The following is a 14,386-nucleotide window of genomic DNA, read 5'->3' on the forward strand; positions in this document are numbered from 1 at the left end:
ATCTGAGTGTTGCTGACCTTTCTGAACTGTCAGTGTTTGTTTAAATGCTGTCATTTCTGACAACTTCTTAAGTGAGCCCTTTCCCTTATTTCTCAAGAAACTGTTTTCACAGTATTAAGTTGAGATAGTGATGGATACAAAAACATGCCTTTATTATAGTGGTGCCACTCACTTGCAGCCACTGTTTCTCCCCAGGTGTCTTTGTGTTTTTTCAGTCTATATCTGACTTACTCTTCTTTCTTGTCTTTCTTCACCCTGAAGGAAGCGGCAGTTGCAGTTCCTGTTGGAGGGGCGTGGCCGGCGGGCAGGACTCAGTCCAGAGGAGCTGCGTGATAATGGGAAACTCCTGGGAGAAGGCCTGAGCAGAGCGTTGTTTAACTATCCAAGCAGAGACTGCAGTGCAGAGAGCCCTGAGGTTAGTTCTTATTTATAGTGCTGACTGTACTTCATCTTCAAAAGAAGGTTAAGAGAAAATACAAACAATGACTTGAACAGCCCATATGGAAAAGAAATAGTAAAAACTTATATGTGATTACTCATGAAAGTGGCCACTTTCATGAGTAAATCATATAAGGCTTACATGATTTACTCATGAAAGTGGCCACTTTCTCATTACTTTCATATATTGTTTTAGTAAGTATCCAAAACATACAAGTTTCACTATATAATTTTTCAAGGGATCTTATATCTGTTTTCACTCTTATATGCTTTTCATACAAGTTTCACACAAGACAGATACAAACTTTATAAGATTTATATATATATCTTTTCCATATGGGAGGAGTCAGCTTCTGGTGTCATTCATACAAATAACACACAGGTCATTAATGCACCATCGAACAGGAATCAGTATTTGACATCAGTCCTTTCTAATTCATGCGGGACTACTGTACTGTGAAACTTGTATCTTGATCTGCAGTCATTTATATTCAGAGAACAAAGCAGGCCTCTGTTACAACAGTTAAGGCATTGATTAAGTCAGATAAAGCAGGAGTGAGCAGTATGGGTGAGATGGGCTGAAAGTTGGTCTTCACTGCAATATCTCCATAGAACTATTATAGCAAGGAAAGATATTGTGCATGCTGTTTTATCATCATCATTGATGAAGGTTTCACTAACAAGTGCAACTAATACCACCAGTGTTGCTTTGCAGAAACTTTGCATTGGATGGCATAGCTTATAAAACACACATTATAAGCCGAAGAAAAAACAGCAATTTCTGAAATCTTAAAATTACTTTCCTCAACCAGATACAGTTAACATGGTTCCACTTGGGATTACTTAATATTACTCAAATCTCTATTTTCTCTTAAATTCAGCAACAATAAATACAGTGAACTTGGGATAACAGCACATTGGAGAAGCCTAAGCCTCTAGCTACTGTAGCCTCTTAGTAACCGGCACTTGCACTAATGCAGTTTCATCCTGCTTTATTTGGGTGCAATTTAACCTCCATTTACTGAGGACAGAGTGGAGCATCTGACATGTTTGTGCAGATCAGGCACTAGTACCTGTTTTGGCATGACAGTACTCTTGCTTTTCTGCCCCATGTTCAGGTCACCTCTTTCACCGCTCTTTTAAAGTTAGATAAAGGCTTTTTACCCAATCTCATTATAACATCAACACCAGCATTGACTTTATAATTTAGTTGTATGTTTAACAAAAGCGTACTCCGATATGTAAGACCTCTGTTTCCACTAATCTAAGACACTCCTATCATTTCTGTTTGAAAAACAAATGTATTTATAAGATAGAAAAATGAACAAACCAAATGCATTATAATTTGTAACGCAAACATGCAAATTATGTTGTTCTGTTCACAGTCTATACGTATGTTTAAATAAGTATGGAAATCATTTGAATGTTGACTCAAGAAACAGCTTAGTGGAATGGGAGTAAACTATCATCTTAACATCTCCAACAGTGATGCATGGCATGCTCAATGAAGAAAGATCTTTATTACACACAGTGTAGGGTAGACCGTAAAATGAAGAGAGAGAGTGAGAGTGACTTGCAGGAAATACTCTTAAGTAGACTCAAACACAGGGCACCGCAGAGAGAAGCATAGCCTTTGGCATATTAGTTGTCTGCTCAACCACAGTGCTGTGAAAAAGAATTTGCCCTCTTAGTGATTTTTTCCTTTTTTGAAAATTTGTTACAATTACATGTTTCAGATCATTATGCACATTTTAATGTTAGACAAAGATAATTCCAGAAAATATAAAGTGCACTTTTAAGAGATGATTTCATTTATTGAGGGGAAAAAAGTTATGCCATGTGAAAAAAAAAAACTGTGGAGGAATTTTTGCCAACTCGTCTTTGCAGAATTGTTTCAATTCAACCACACTGAAGTGTTTTCAAGCATGAGTGGCCTGTTTAAGTTCATGTCAAAGTGTGTCAGTAGGATTTAAGTGTGGACTGTGATTCAGGCACTCCAAAACCTTAAATTTGTTTTTGAATTTGTTTTTTGAGCCAAACAGTTTTTTGAGCAATAGCTTTTTTCGCATAAGGCCAGGTAAATTTTGATAACTTTAAAGGAAAAAACAAAACAACTTTTTATGTCATTTATAAGCTGCTTTGTTTTTCTAGACTTCCCATCTTTTATTAGTGTGTCTTACAGGATAATATGTCGTTAGCTGTCCTTGAAACAAAGCTTAGTAGATGTTGGGTGTTGCAGCAGTAGAAAGTGTCACAAGAAAGCTTTTTGCACCAGAGATCATTAGAATTGATCCGATCCGAATAGTGCAAATTTTCCTTGTGAACTAAGAATCTAAGGTTTCACTTTTGCACTATGATTGTATTATGGGTGTGTTTAATAAAGACATGTAGGATTATTACTGTCTGTGTGTTATTATCTGAAGTTTGTGTACTTATTATATTTTTCAGCCCATTGTGAGCAGTTCATAGAGAAAATAGACAATCTCAACGGTTTCACATGTTCCCATGCCATAGAAAAACAGAATCAATAACAATGAGCTCTCTTTCCTTTCACAGGAGGGCAGTGTGGAGTCGTCAGAGCGTGCTACTATGGTAGAGCAGTACCTACAGGAGTTGGTCCAAAGTGCATCAGACACCAACCTGAAGGGCGAGGCTTTACACAAGCTCTGGCCTTCCATGTTTGCAGAGATGGTGAGAGACTGTGTCTTGGAGATGAGGGACCAAGCGACCTTCCGCCAAGCCAGCCTGGCAAAGCTCTCTGAGACCAAGTGAAAAGGACCAAAGGTTCACTGTTAGGCAACATACATGCACACGTGGACAGAGCTTTCTTGGGCATCTTCGTCCTTTAATTTCAAAATGGATAACACGTAATCACTTTATCAGTTTTAATGCATTTGGAAACACAAGGGTGTATTTCCTTAGTCTGTTGGAAGCTTCTGCTTGAAATGTACGTAGACTATTTTATAGGTGTCTGAAGAAATTGTCTGAATGTAGATTTTTCACTAAAAACCCACAGTTTGATTCTTCAGAGCTTGAAGGTAAATAATACTTGAAGAATGTTAAAGAGACTTAGTGACTCAATGTGCATTGTTGCCCCTAGGGAGCATTGTCTGCACTTTAAAAGCCATCTGAATGACCCTTCTACACCATTAATATCATCAGCTGAAAATGACCAGTGTCTCTTTTCTTGAGACTAGAATGATTTTTCTGTCTTAAAGCCTGTCTCATCCATTGCTCTCTCATTTCTTCCTGCGGGACATAAATGCAAGGGCACAAACAAGGACAAGGTCTTTTCTTTGTTTACCACTGAATTTCTGTATTGTGCTTAGTATTAAACAATTCTGCATTAACACTGAGATTGTCTGCATAGTATGCCTAATTATTTTTCTGATAAATGTTTCTACTGCAGTGAAGGGGCTAGGTCATCCAGTTAGATCATTTCTTAAAATATGCCATTCTCACTTTGAAAGTCAGTCACAAGCCATTGGTATTTCAGAAGGCGAAGGCTCTACATTCATGCTAGGAGGTCCAAAAACTAGGAAGGTAGCATGAACTAAGATTGGAATGTCCCCGAAGGTGTAGAGGCTTCACCTGTTTCCCACCACCTGCTCTTTAACCCTACAAAAAATGCTTAACCCTTATTTAATCTGACAGTCAGCAGGGAATGGCACCAAGCCAGAGGAGTAACACCACGAGTGTCAAACAGCCCCACACAAGCTGATGGGTCGTGTTGTCATATGTCATCCACCTCACTGGAGATCAGTGCCTTTCTTGGGGTATTTGACTTGAAGAAGGCAAGAACATCCGTGCCCGGTGGCTATTTCCTGGTAAAAAAAAGTAATGTGAGTGACATTCATATTTACTTTTCTCCCACAACAATCTTCTGCCCATGCTACAGAGTATAGTTCAGCATCTGTTCTAATAGAGCAGTTAAATCTAAGAACCAGAACATCGCAGTTGTTGTATAAAAAGAAACACGGTATAATGTGTTGTTTTTGGGGCAACTGTCCCATGATGATTTCATATGAAGGCTCATTGTTCTGCTTTGACAGGAAAGCTCTCAGTGCAAATGTCTGCTATCAGAAAGCGACAACTTGTTTACTTTGAACACGTCTGATGCGCAACATTGCTGCCTATCAGCAATGCACTGTTGTTATATTTTGTCAGTTTGTGAGACTACAGGTGTCAACACTGCAAGAAAAGTCTAGTCCCAAAGGACTGACAGAACTTTGTGACTAGTGACAGCAAACAGATGCAGAGCCACAAAATGAGAGCAATGTCTCATCGCTGGAGAGAAGTCCAGACAGTTTAGTATTTCCTGAGCTCCATCCAGTCTAGAAAGCTACACACATGAATATGTGCTCCATATGTCTTGGTGAGAAATAACTGTCAATCAATCTGCGGCACAAATTAAATACATATTTGTTTATCATAGGACGTTACACTGACATTTGTATTAAATGTGCAATGTGTATTAAATGCAATTTTATTATGTCTGAATATTAAAATATATATAGTTCTTTTTTCAATTAGAGTTGCTGTGTTTGCAGCAAGGATTAGTCTGGTTACATGATAGTAATCAATAGCTGTAATACTTAAAGTGGGTGATTAAAGCATAAGGTTTTCAATTTATCTCAGTTAGCACTGGCTACAGTAGATCATCAAAATAGCTTTTATCTACGCCTGAAAACTGAGCACTTGGATCCTTGCTCACAGTAAATCAATGCACTTTTTTTCTGTCACAACAGCAGCACTGTACGTCTCAGCTGCCAATGCACAGTGGCCATCAGCCAAGAAGAGCTTGGATAATGAGAGGCAAACTAGTGTGAGGATTTCTGCAAGGCTGTGAAGACAATCTCATTTTCAGAATGCAAATAATGGACTAACTTTCTTTCCATCCTTGTGTACCTCTGATTTCTCAGACAACTTTAAACCTCCACGCTACAGGCTTGATTGATTCAGCTGTGGTTTAAAGCTTACAGTTGTCTGTTTATGAGTGTAATGGTGTAATTATAATGTAGAGACACGTAGAAGGTCACAGTAAACCCAAAAGGGGGAGTAAAATGAGAGTGAATTCATTATTGTACTTATTATAAAATAGTTGACTAAACCCATGCAATATTATCTGTATAATCTCTGTTTGGGTGAATGACAAGCTAAAATCCTAAGAGCTGGTTTAGAAGCTGCAGTGTTGATATGCTCAACTCTGATAGATTTTTCTGCAGTCTGGAGAGCCGGCTGCCAATTCGTTCCACCTCACAGAACCAACTATTAGTTTCTGCTGGAATGAACCAAGTGTATTGTTTATTGTGAGCCATGTGCTGCAAAAAATAATGATCTGAAACAGTGGTTTGACTTGTTAGTTAATCAATTACATTTCAGAATTATAATGAGTTAGATGTAGATTGCAAAATATATTTCCCCCGAAGATCAACTTACATTAACCCTTAAAAAAATGTAAATAAATAAAGGGAGATGGTGCTTTACTATAGCTTGTCATTCTACTGCTCCCTTTAGACACATTCATGAACTTTTTTTGAGTGTTGTCCAGAGACAGTATACATGTTCACCTTGTGTGAGACAGTAGTGTCCACTGTCTTTAAATCTTGTTTAGACAGACTGTCAGCCAATCATCTGAAACAGTATTGTTTGTCTAAGAAAGGTTTAAAAACTTCAAGGTTAAATGCCTGAGCAGTCTCAGCATCTATGCACTAGTGAGAAAAGTCAGTGGGGGCAAGCTCCCTTTACTTTACTCCCCATACTGCAAAGACACATACTGCAGTGCAGTGGTACATAGTGCCACTAGTACCACTGGTGATGGATCTCTATGCACAGACTTAGGCTGCACAGACATATTGGCATACTGATTTCACAATATTTGTAGATTATGTTGGCTATACTCTATAATAAAGGCTGCATGTTTATGAATGATGGCTATAATAAGCTGCTGTGGTATAAACCACTCTGCTATGCATAGCTCTGTTTTTCAAACTAAATAAACAGACTGAAGAGAACAATACACTGAGCTTTTTTACTCTGCAAAAATAAAACAGCAAATGTCTGTGATTCAAGCCTGAAGCCAAATGTTACTCCACATGTGACCTACCTCATATAAAAATGCCTCCAGTTTTCATTTAGCTAAAAAGTCTTTTATCCAGTTTTTGTATATTTGCTTTGGCTGCATCCGAGTACCAATCCCACTTAATGAAGCCTGCTCCTTTGAGACATCCTGGAAAAAATCAAGACAATTCTTGTGAATTATAGTTTAAATTCACTGTTTTGTGGTTTTCTGCATTTTCCCAGTATTGAAACAGTATAGGTGACGCTGTACATATAGCACTATGAGTTGGTTTATTGGATGACCAAACAATAAATCCATGCAAACAAAACTGTGCAAATTGCATTTCTTTCAGAACAGTTTCTTCAATGACTCTATGTCATTTTGTAGAAGCTAGATAAAAAATGATCATGTTACAGAGGCATGAACTAGATTATCTAATAAGTCCTGGCTGTATTTTATTTGTGGCAAGAAGGGGAAACATTATTTTGATAAAACTGCCCTTTAACTTTGCTGTTTTGTTATTTTATATATTGAGTTTGTTTTTAATTGCTGCTGATTAAAACTATTGCAAGTTTTACAAAGACTCGAGCAATATTTTGAAAGTTGTATTTCAAAATAACCCTCACAAATATGAGTTACTGGCGTCCTTGCGGCGTTGTCGTATGTAGTATGTCGTATGAAACTGTGTTGACAATGTCACCGTCAACAAAAGGGTCAGGGTGTTTCCAAATCAAAAACCCTGGATGAATAGCGAAGTGCAATCCCTCCTAAAAACCGCAACACTGCCTTCAAGTCAGGGGACAGGGCTGGTAAGGGCGGCCAGGGCAGACCTGAGGTGAGAGGCATCAGGCAAGCTAAGGTGCCTATAGGAGGAGGATTGAAGCTCACTTTGCTGACAACGACCCAGAACAAATGTGGGCAGGGGATCAATCAATTACCAACTACAGAAGCAATAAACAGGCAAATCTAGGACTGATGCCTCACTGGCTGAGGACTCTAAACCGTTTCTTCGCCCGCTTTGAGACGACCAGGCCTCCAGCTGCCCACACTCACTTCCACCGACCCCAGCCCCCTGGCCACAACACTCGGGGAGCACCAAGTCAGGTGTGTTCTAAGGTCAGTGAATCCCAGGAAGGCGGCAGGTCCTGATGGAATACATGGAAAGGTTCTCAGAGCATGTGCTGACGAACTGACCGGAGTCTTCACTAAAATCTTCAACCTTTCCTTGTCATCAAACACCGTCCCGCCCTGCCTCAAAACCTCCACCATCATCCCCATCGCCAAGAAGACAGCTGTGGCCAGCCCAAATGACTACAGGCCTGTTGCACTTACGCCTGTAGTGATGAAGTGCTTTGAGAGACTGGTCTGTCAGCACATCAGGGCCGGTCTGCCTCCCACTCTGGACCCCCACCAATTTGCCTACAGGACAAATCGTTCCACCGAGGACGCTATCACCATAGCGCTCCACACTGCGCTGAGTCACCTGGAGCACCGAGGAAGCTATGTGAGAATGCTCTTTCTGGACTTCAGCTCAGCATTCAATCATATCATCCCGGAGATCCTGGTCCAGAAACTGTCTCACCTGGGACTCTCCACCCCCATCTGCCTCTGGATCAAGGACTTCCTGACAAATAGACCACAGTCTGTCAGACTCGGCCCCCACCGGTCCAGCACCATCACACTCAGCACCGGGTCTCCACAAGGATGTGTTTTGAGTCCCCTCCTGTTTACGCTCTACACATCCGACTGCTCCCCTACCCATCTCTCAAACACCATCATAAAGTTCGCGGATGACACCACAGTGGTTGGACTCATCTCAAGGGGGGATGAGTCGGACTACAGAGATGAGGTCAACAGACTGACTGAGTGGTGTTCAGTTAACAACCTCCAACTGAACACCACGAAAACTAAAGAACTTATCTTGGACTTCAGGAAGGGCAGAGCAGACCCGGCCCCACTTTACATTCACGGGAGCTGTGTGGAGAGGGTACACTCCATGAGGTTTCTGGGCGTGCAGATATCTGATGACCTCTCCTGGACTGCAAATACTACAGCGGTGGTTAAAAAGGCCCAGCAGCGTCTCCACTTTCTGAGAGCGCTCAGGAGGAACAACCTGGAGGAGAGGCTGCTGGTGACATTTTACAGAGCCACCATAGAGAGCATCCTAACGTACGGCATAACAACATGGTATGCAGGGTGCTCAGCTGCGGACAGGAAAGTACTGCAGAGGGTCATCAACACAGCCCAGAAGATCACTGGCTGCTCTCTGCCCAGCCTGGAGGTCACTGCAAACTCTCGGTACCTCAGCAGAGCTGGCAATATCATCAAGGACCACTCTCACCCCAGCAACCAACTGTTTGAACTATTACCGTCAGGCCGACGGTACAGGTCACATAAAACCAGGACAAACAGATTCAGGGATAGCTTCTTTCCCAGAGCTATCACCGTAGTAAATAAGCACAAAAACAATTGAACCTATTCCATACCGTCACTGTCATTATATTATGCTGCTATTCATACTGTCATTATATTAATGCTGCTATCCTGTATATATTGTACATACTATTGTTTGAGTACTTACGATTGTTTTTTTTGTTTTTTTTTTGTACTTTTTATATTTTACATTTATATTTATTATTGGAACTTGCACCAAGGGAGTGGCACTCCAATTTCGTTGTACTGTGTACAATGACAATAAAGGCTATTCTATTCTATTCTATTCTATTCTATGTAGTGTTAGAGAACAAAAGCTAAATGCAGCTAATACACCAGCATTTCAGTTTTTCAGCACTTAGATCCTTTTTGTGACCTCTGTCAGAGACATGGGAGTAGCTTTGACTTGATTAAGGAGATCGTTTACCTGCAGCTCACGGCGAGAGGAGTGTCGAAAAGACTTTGGAGAGGAACATAAACCCCCCACTTCCCTTTCACTTTACACATAAATACATCCAAGTTCGCCACCACCTTTCGCGGAATTGGAAAGGAGGCGCACACCTCAATATTTACACGAGACACAAACACACACAGTCAGACAACGTAGTCACAGCGGCAGGGGGCGCAGCAGAGGGCGCATTCTGTGGGTTGTGTCAGTTTCCAGCTTTCTGTCATTCAGTGGCTTTGTGCGTAAAAGTAGAACCACCGGAGTCACCGTGATGATTAGGCTGGAGTTTACACTCTGCCTGGATTTGTTTCACAACTCTGGTACGGATTAACTGATTTACATGGCTCAGCAGCAGGTTTCTAGAGGGAAGCCCTGCATTTCTACCTGGATTAATGTTTCGACCATGAGGATTGCGCGTTGATAGGACCTACTACTTAGAGCTTACAGTGAGGCAGCAAATAACTTCACCATACACGCGTCAGTAACTAAAAGTACAGGTAGGTGGAGATGATGCTATAGGCCTTTCTGTCATACTATTATCATTTCTTATTATTTTTCTTTAACTATAATAAATGAATCCTCACAGCGAGTAAAGTGAATGTGTATTACGGGAAGTGGCGTCCTGCGTTCTGAGGGAAGAATCGCAGTAATTAATCAAAAGTTACTGTCTGCTGGGCGACCTTCAAAAAGCATTATTCTATCCAAAAGTGTGCTCTGAGGTTAAACTCTATGATATTCAGCACAACTAATTATCTACCACCCCCATTCACCTTTCAGTGTTTTCCCGGTGTTTGCTAAGTGGCAGTTCTCAGGTCTTTTTGACCATTTCATTTGTGTCAATAAAATTCATGTAGGAAATGTGCCACGAAGGCCTAGGTCATAGGGTAAGGGGTGACAGGTGAAAGTTCTTCTCTGACTGCAACTCAAACCTGCTGTCAGCGGTGATGCAGTTTTTAGATTCCAGAAGTTAAGAGGTCATCACAGGGTCAGGTGGGTAAAAGTCTTTTTCAAATGGATTCTAGAGTGAAGTGGTAGGAAAAAAAAGGTACCCGTTTTGATAGAATCAACGTTTCCTTTGAATATATGCCAAGCTAAAAAGGTAAACTGAGTCTGTTCTGTAGATGGACCGTGATTAGACAGAATCTAACTCTCTGAAGCTTCTGGACTGTAGCCTCATATCAGAGCTGAAAATGTCACCACCACTCAGGTGCATGCTAATGTCAACTTCTCTTTTTACATTTAAGTGTACAGCTTTAAGAAACCAGGAAGTATGAAAGGAGGCTGTGTCTGGACTGTCAGGTAAATTAATATCGGGTGCATTCGTTTGTGGTTAACCTCAGATTTATGTCTGTGTTCCCATTTTTTGTGAGACTGACTCATTCTCTGATTATCCTTAATAGAAGCTGAATAACAGTATGTCAGTATTTCAGCAATATTTCAATAGTAGTATCAGCAAATCATAATTTATATTGTAAGCCAATAAACCAGTTGGAGTAAAGCTGTAAATATGACCAGTAATTACTTCTCTCTGGTTCGTACAGACTGTCTATGCTGCTATTGTTACTTTGGTCAGATCCCCTGGGCAGCCAGCACACAACAGACCACAGAAAGGTGAGCATGGGAGATGGAGCTACTAGAAAAAATATGTCAGTGTTCTAACTTGAGTGATTTGCTTGATGTCCTAATTCTCATGATGGTAGACCTCCATCAAATGTTTCCTGGAATTTTTCTTTTTGGTGTTTTATCTTTTAGTCTAATTGCTTGGTTGGAAAAAGAGACAGGAATGCTCATCTCCAAAGATGGCATGCATGATTGTTTCTCACCAGCACAGCCAAATGCCACCCAAAACAGTGAATGAGCGTATTCTTAGGGGTAACCTGACCACGGTGATAATCTGTACTTGTAGAGACGGAAAGTGAAAACATCTGTCGGCCTTAGCCAAACAAAGAGGGCTGATTTTAGTTGTCAGCAATCCACCTCTTGACCCCCGCAGAGACACAAGTAATGGAAGATGGCTGACCAACAGAACTGTCAGAAAGAAGGGTGTGTGTGTGAATTGCCTCCTTGTGTTTCTACTGGGGGTCCAGCTGTGTGACCTTTGGGTGACCCAGAGATGACAGTGGCTTTGGGTTACAAAAGCCGAAGCTGCAGAAGAGGCGGAGGGGTGGTCCAGGGCTTCCCTGAATAGCTGCACAGGCTGACTGACAGCAGAAGAAGCTCCCTGCCAACTCTCCCTACTGCTTTTGTATTCTCTTTCCATCCACTAAAAGTCAAAGGCAGCTGAGCTTTTACTACAGCCATGTGTTTGCCCAGAGAGGTTGTTGTGAAAGGCGACAAAGCACTCCTTAAAGACAGGATTTCCACGCAACTTTGCGGATAAAGGCAGCTTGGAAAAGGACTCCTGCTGGCAAATTCCTCAAACAGAGAGCAGAGAGTGATCGCTGCTAATATGTCCCTGGCACAGCGACACAGTCAATAGTGAGAAGCACAGGTAGCCAATAGGGGATAGACCACAAACAGACACCCACTAATCAGCCAAATCAGGCCTTTATTCCCATGAACAGAGGTCTATTTCATGAGCACTGGTGGGGGGCAGAGAGGCAGGATAGTTGTGGTGATGTGATGAGGTCCCCAATGTAAGCTTTTATTCAAAGCCATTATCTTTAAAGATTAAAGTCTTGCTGAGGCTTTCCACAAATCTTTGGCATTCAGATCTTGCAGCACTTTTCCACTTCTTTGCACTTTGTGATGCCCTTAATTGATGTTTCATTTCCATGCAGGTTCCTCAGAGGGCAGAGCACCACGAGGAAGTTAGGGCAGAGCATGGAGAAATTCAGGGATCTTGGGGTGTCTGGGGTCCCTGGTCAGCTTGCTCCCAGACCTGTGGAAAAGGAGTACAGGAACAGACTAGGCCGTGCCTACCCGTGTACGCTCCATCTCAGTACCCCTCCAGAGGGGCTGGTGTTCAGCCTCATCAACCAGGCCATATAGTTTCAGCTCTTCGGCCTACAGTTCCTCTGCACCGCAGCACAGTCAGACCCTACAACAGCAGCAGCCGTGGAGAGCTGAGAAAAGAGAAGGAGAACAGGCCTGGTGGGCGCAGGTACACACTTTTAGCAGATATTATTCTGCACAGAGACATGGGATTAATTGTAGGACCAAAAGCAATCTAATAGATGTATTTGTAATTCCCAGGCATTCGTTTAGGCCACAATGAAAAATAATATGAGGGAGAATTTTGGTCCTCTGGCTATATAACTGTAGTAATAATAAATAAATGATGAATAATAAATGCCAGTACAGAGTACAGACTACAGGTTGCCAGCACAATAGCAATCTGACCCAACAGACAGGGGCATTGCAAATGAAAAGACGTTGGGCCCAGCAATTACTGCTTTTAGTCCATATAGCGTGTCATGGTGGAAGATGACTAATGTAGCATCTGGCACAGGTTGAGCTATCCTGACAAAAAGTACAATGTCAAAAATTATTTTCCATATTTCATCTTGCTTGACTGTGACATACTCTGTGACACTGATGGTTAGACACACTATGTAAATATGGTGGAGTGAATGAGGATGTTTTACTTAATTTCAGTCAACTCATAACTGTTTGGCAACGTTATCGGTCAAGACCATTATACGAAATTAACATCATCCTTTCCCCTCTGTGTCTTCTGTATACAACCTCCCCTACCCCCTTTTCCACAACCACACACTAGTTAAAAGGGCAGTCTGCTATGACTTATGACCAGGTTACTGTCAGAATTCATGACCCTGCGACTACTTAAACTACTAAACTTTTTATCTGAAAAATACAAAATGTTTAACATTTGAACAAATATTGCAATTCATATTTCTATATCTATGCATTTTATGCGACTATGTTGATGTGTTATAAGGCACAATGAGCCTTTTTTAAATAAAAGTATTTCAGCTTCTGTGCTTTTTCAGTGAGTCATGTATGGCTGTGCTGCATGCTGAGCAGCGCAGCCTAAAAGTGACTCTTTGGAGCCATCATTGTGGGCACATCTGACTGCCCTGCAGTGGAAACTAGTCTTTTATGGTTGGAATCAAAAGCCCGGCTTGTGCTTGGCAGCTTTGTGACCTCCTTCCTGTTGTGGTTGCCTTTAAACAAATAGCACTGACAGCTGAGTAATGGGGGGTTGTTTGAGTTGGAGTCGAAGGAGCCAAATAACAACAAAAGCTCCCAGAATTCTGCCAATGAGATCCTGGTGCATCACAAAAGTTGTAGTTCAGAAGACGGGCCTTGACATTTTCTTCAATAAAAGATGGCATTTCGCTAAACCTAAACCTTTCCAATAAAAAAAGATATTGATTCAAGTTTAAAACATTGTCGGTAGAAATACGGTAGCAGACTGGATTCAGTTCTGTGGTATTCGATAGGGACATGTGTAGCCTAGAGATGAAGTGATAACTACACTTGCACACTAAGTGTTAATATGTTTGTGTTTTCAGGAGGGTAACAAACATTATCCCAGGGAAGTATGGCTATGGAAGGGCGCCCTATGTTGCTTCACTGCAGACGGATACAGGCCAGGGCTCTAAGATCCCTCGCCCACACAGACACAGACGCTCTGCTGCAGCTAATTCCCACCACCCCACAGCTAGAGGCCATGGTAGCCACAGGTTAAACAACCCTAATGCTTCCAGCAATCTCCATCTCTACAGCAGACCCTGACATTAATGCCAGGACACAGCATCCCAGAAATAACCAAGTCTGGGCTCCCCTTTACCAGCCTAGTTCAGCCAACAAGGCTGAGGTCCAACAGGAGCACCATACAGGCAGCCACATGTCCAATCCTAAGCAGCATCAAGTGAGACCTTACAACCCTCTGCCTTCTTCCCTCTGTGCTGGGGAGCATGCTCGCTACAGGATCTGCAACAGTAATGTATGCAAGTCTGCGTTTTGTTTGTATTCTCAGACTGGTTTGTTAGTAATACGGATTTTCATTATTTTTAATGCTCCTTTTGTTTGTGTGTGCA

General features: G+C 41.7%; 2 protein-coding genes and 1 long non-coding RNA gene across 7 annotated transcripts in view; 2 read left to right on the forward strand and 1 right to left on the reverse strand.

Moving 5' to 3' along the window:
* The window catches only part of LOC120721005 (leucine-rich repeat-containing protein 49), a 35,891-nt gene extending 29,341 nt beyond the window's left edge, over positions 1–6,550 (forward strand). For all 5 annotated transcript variants that reach the window (XM_040010986.1, XM_040010989.1, XM_040010987.1 and 2 more), the window contains 2 exons: positions 262–415; positions 2,995–6,550. In XM_040010986.1, the coding sequence (XP_039866920.1) occupies positions 262–415; positions 2,995–3,210 (370 nt within the window). In that variant the 3' untranslated portion in view covers positions 3,211–6,550. The remainder of the gene's footprint in view (positions 1–261; positions 416–2,994) is intronic.
* Positions 6,551–6,570: 20 nt separating this feature from the next.
* On the reverse strand, positions 6,571–9,546 carry LOC120721009. The gene is made up of 2 exons (XR_005693101.1): positions 9,360–9,546; positions 6,571–6,667 (listed from the first exon to the last, which is right to left on the reverse strand). It is a non-coding gene; the product is annotated as an uncharacterized LOC120721009 (long non-coding RNA).
* LOC120721006 (thrombospondin type-1 domain-containing protein 4-like) overlaps positions 9,540–14,386 on the forward strand; it is a 44,675-nt gene continuing 39,828 nt past the window's right edge. Inside the window, exons 1-5 of the mRNA XM_040010992.1 lie at positions 9,540–9,877; positions 10,625–10,679; positions 10,922–10,991; positions 12,161–12,483; positions 13,859–14,292. Of these exons, the coding sequence (XP_039866926.1) occupies positions 14,044–14,292 (249 nt within the window). The 5' untranslated portion in view covers positions 9,540–9,877; positions 10,625–10,679; positions 10,922–10,991; positions 12,161–12,483; positions 13,859–14,043. The remainder of the gene's footprint in view (positions 9,878–10,624; positions 10,680–10,921; positions 10,992–12,160; positions 12,484–13,858; positions 14,293–14,386) is intronic.

Source organism: Simochromis diagramma, unplaced genomic scaffold (genome assembly GCF_900408965.1).
Source record: "Simochromis diagramma unplaced genomic scaffold, fSimDia1.1 OVJJ01000603.1, whole genome shotgun sequence".
In the NCBI taxonomy this organism is placed as follows: domain Eukaryota; kingdom Metazoa; phylum Chordata; class Actinopteri; order Cichliformes; family Cichlidae; genus Simochromis; species Simochromis diagramma.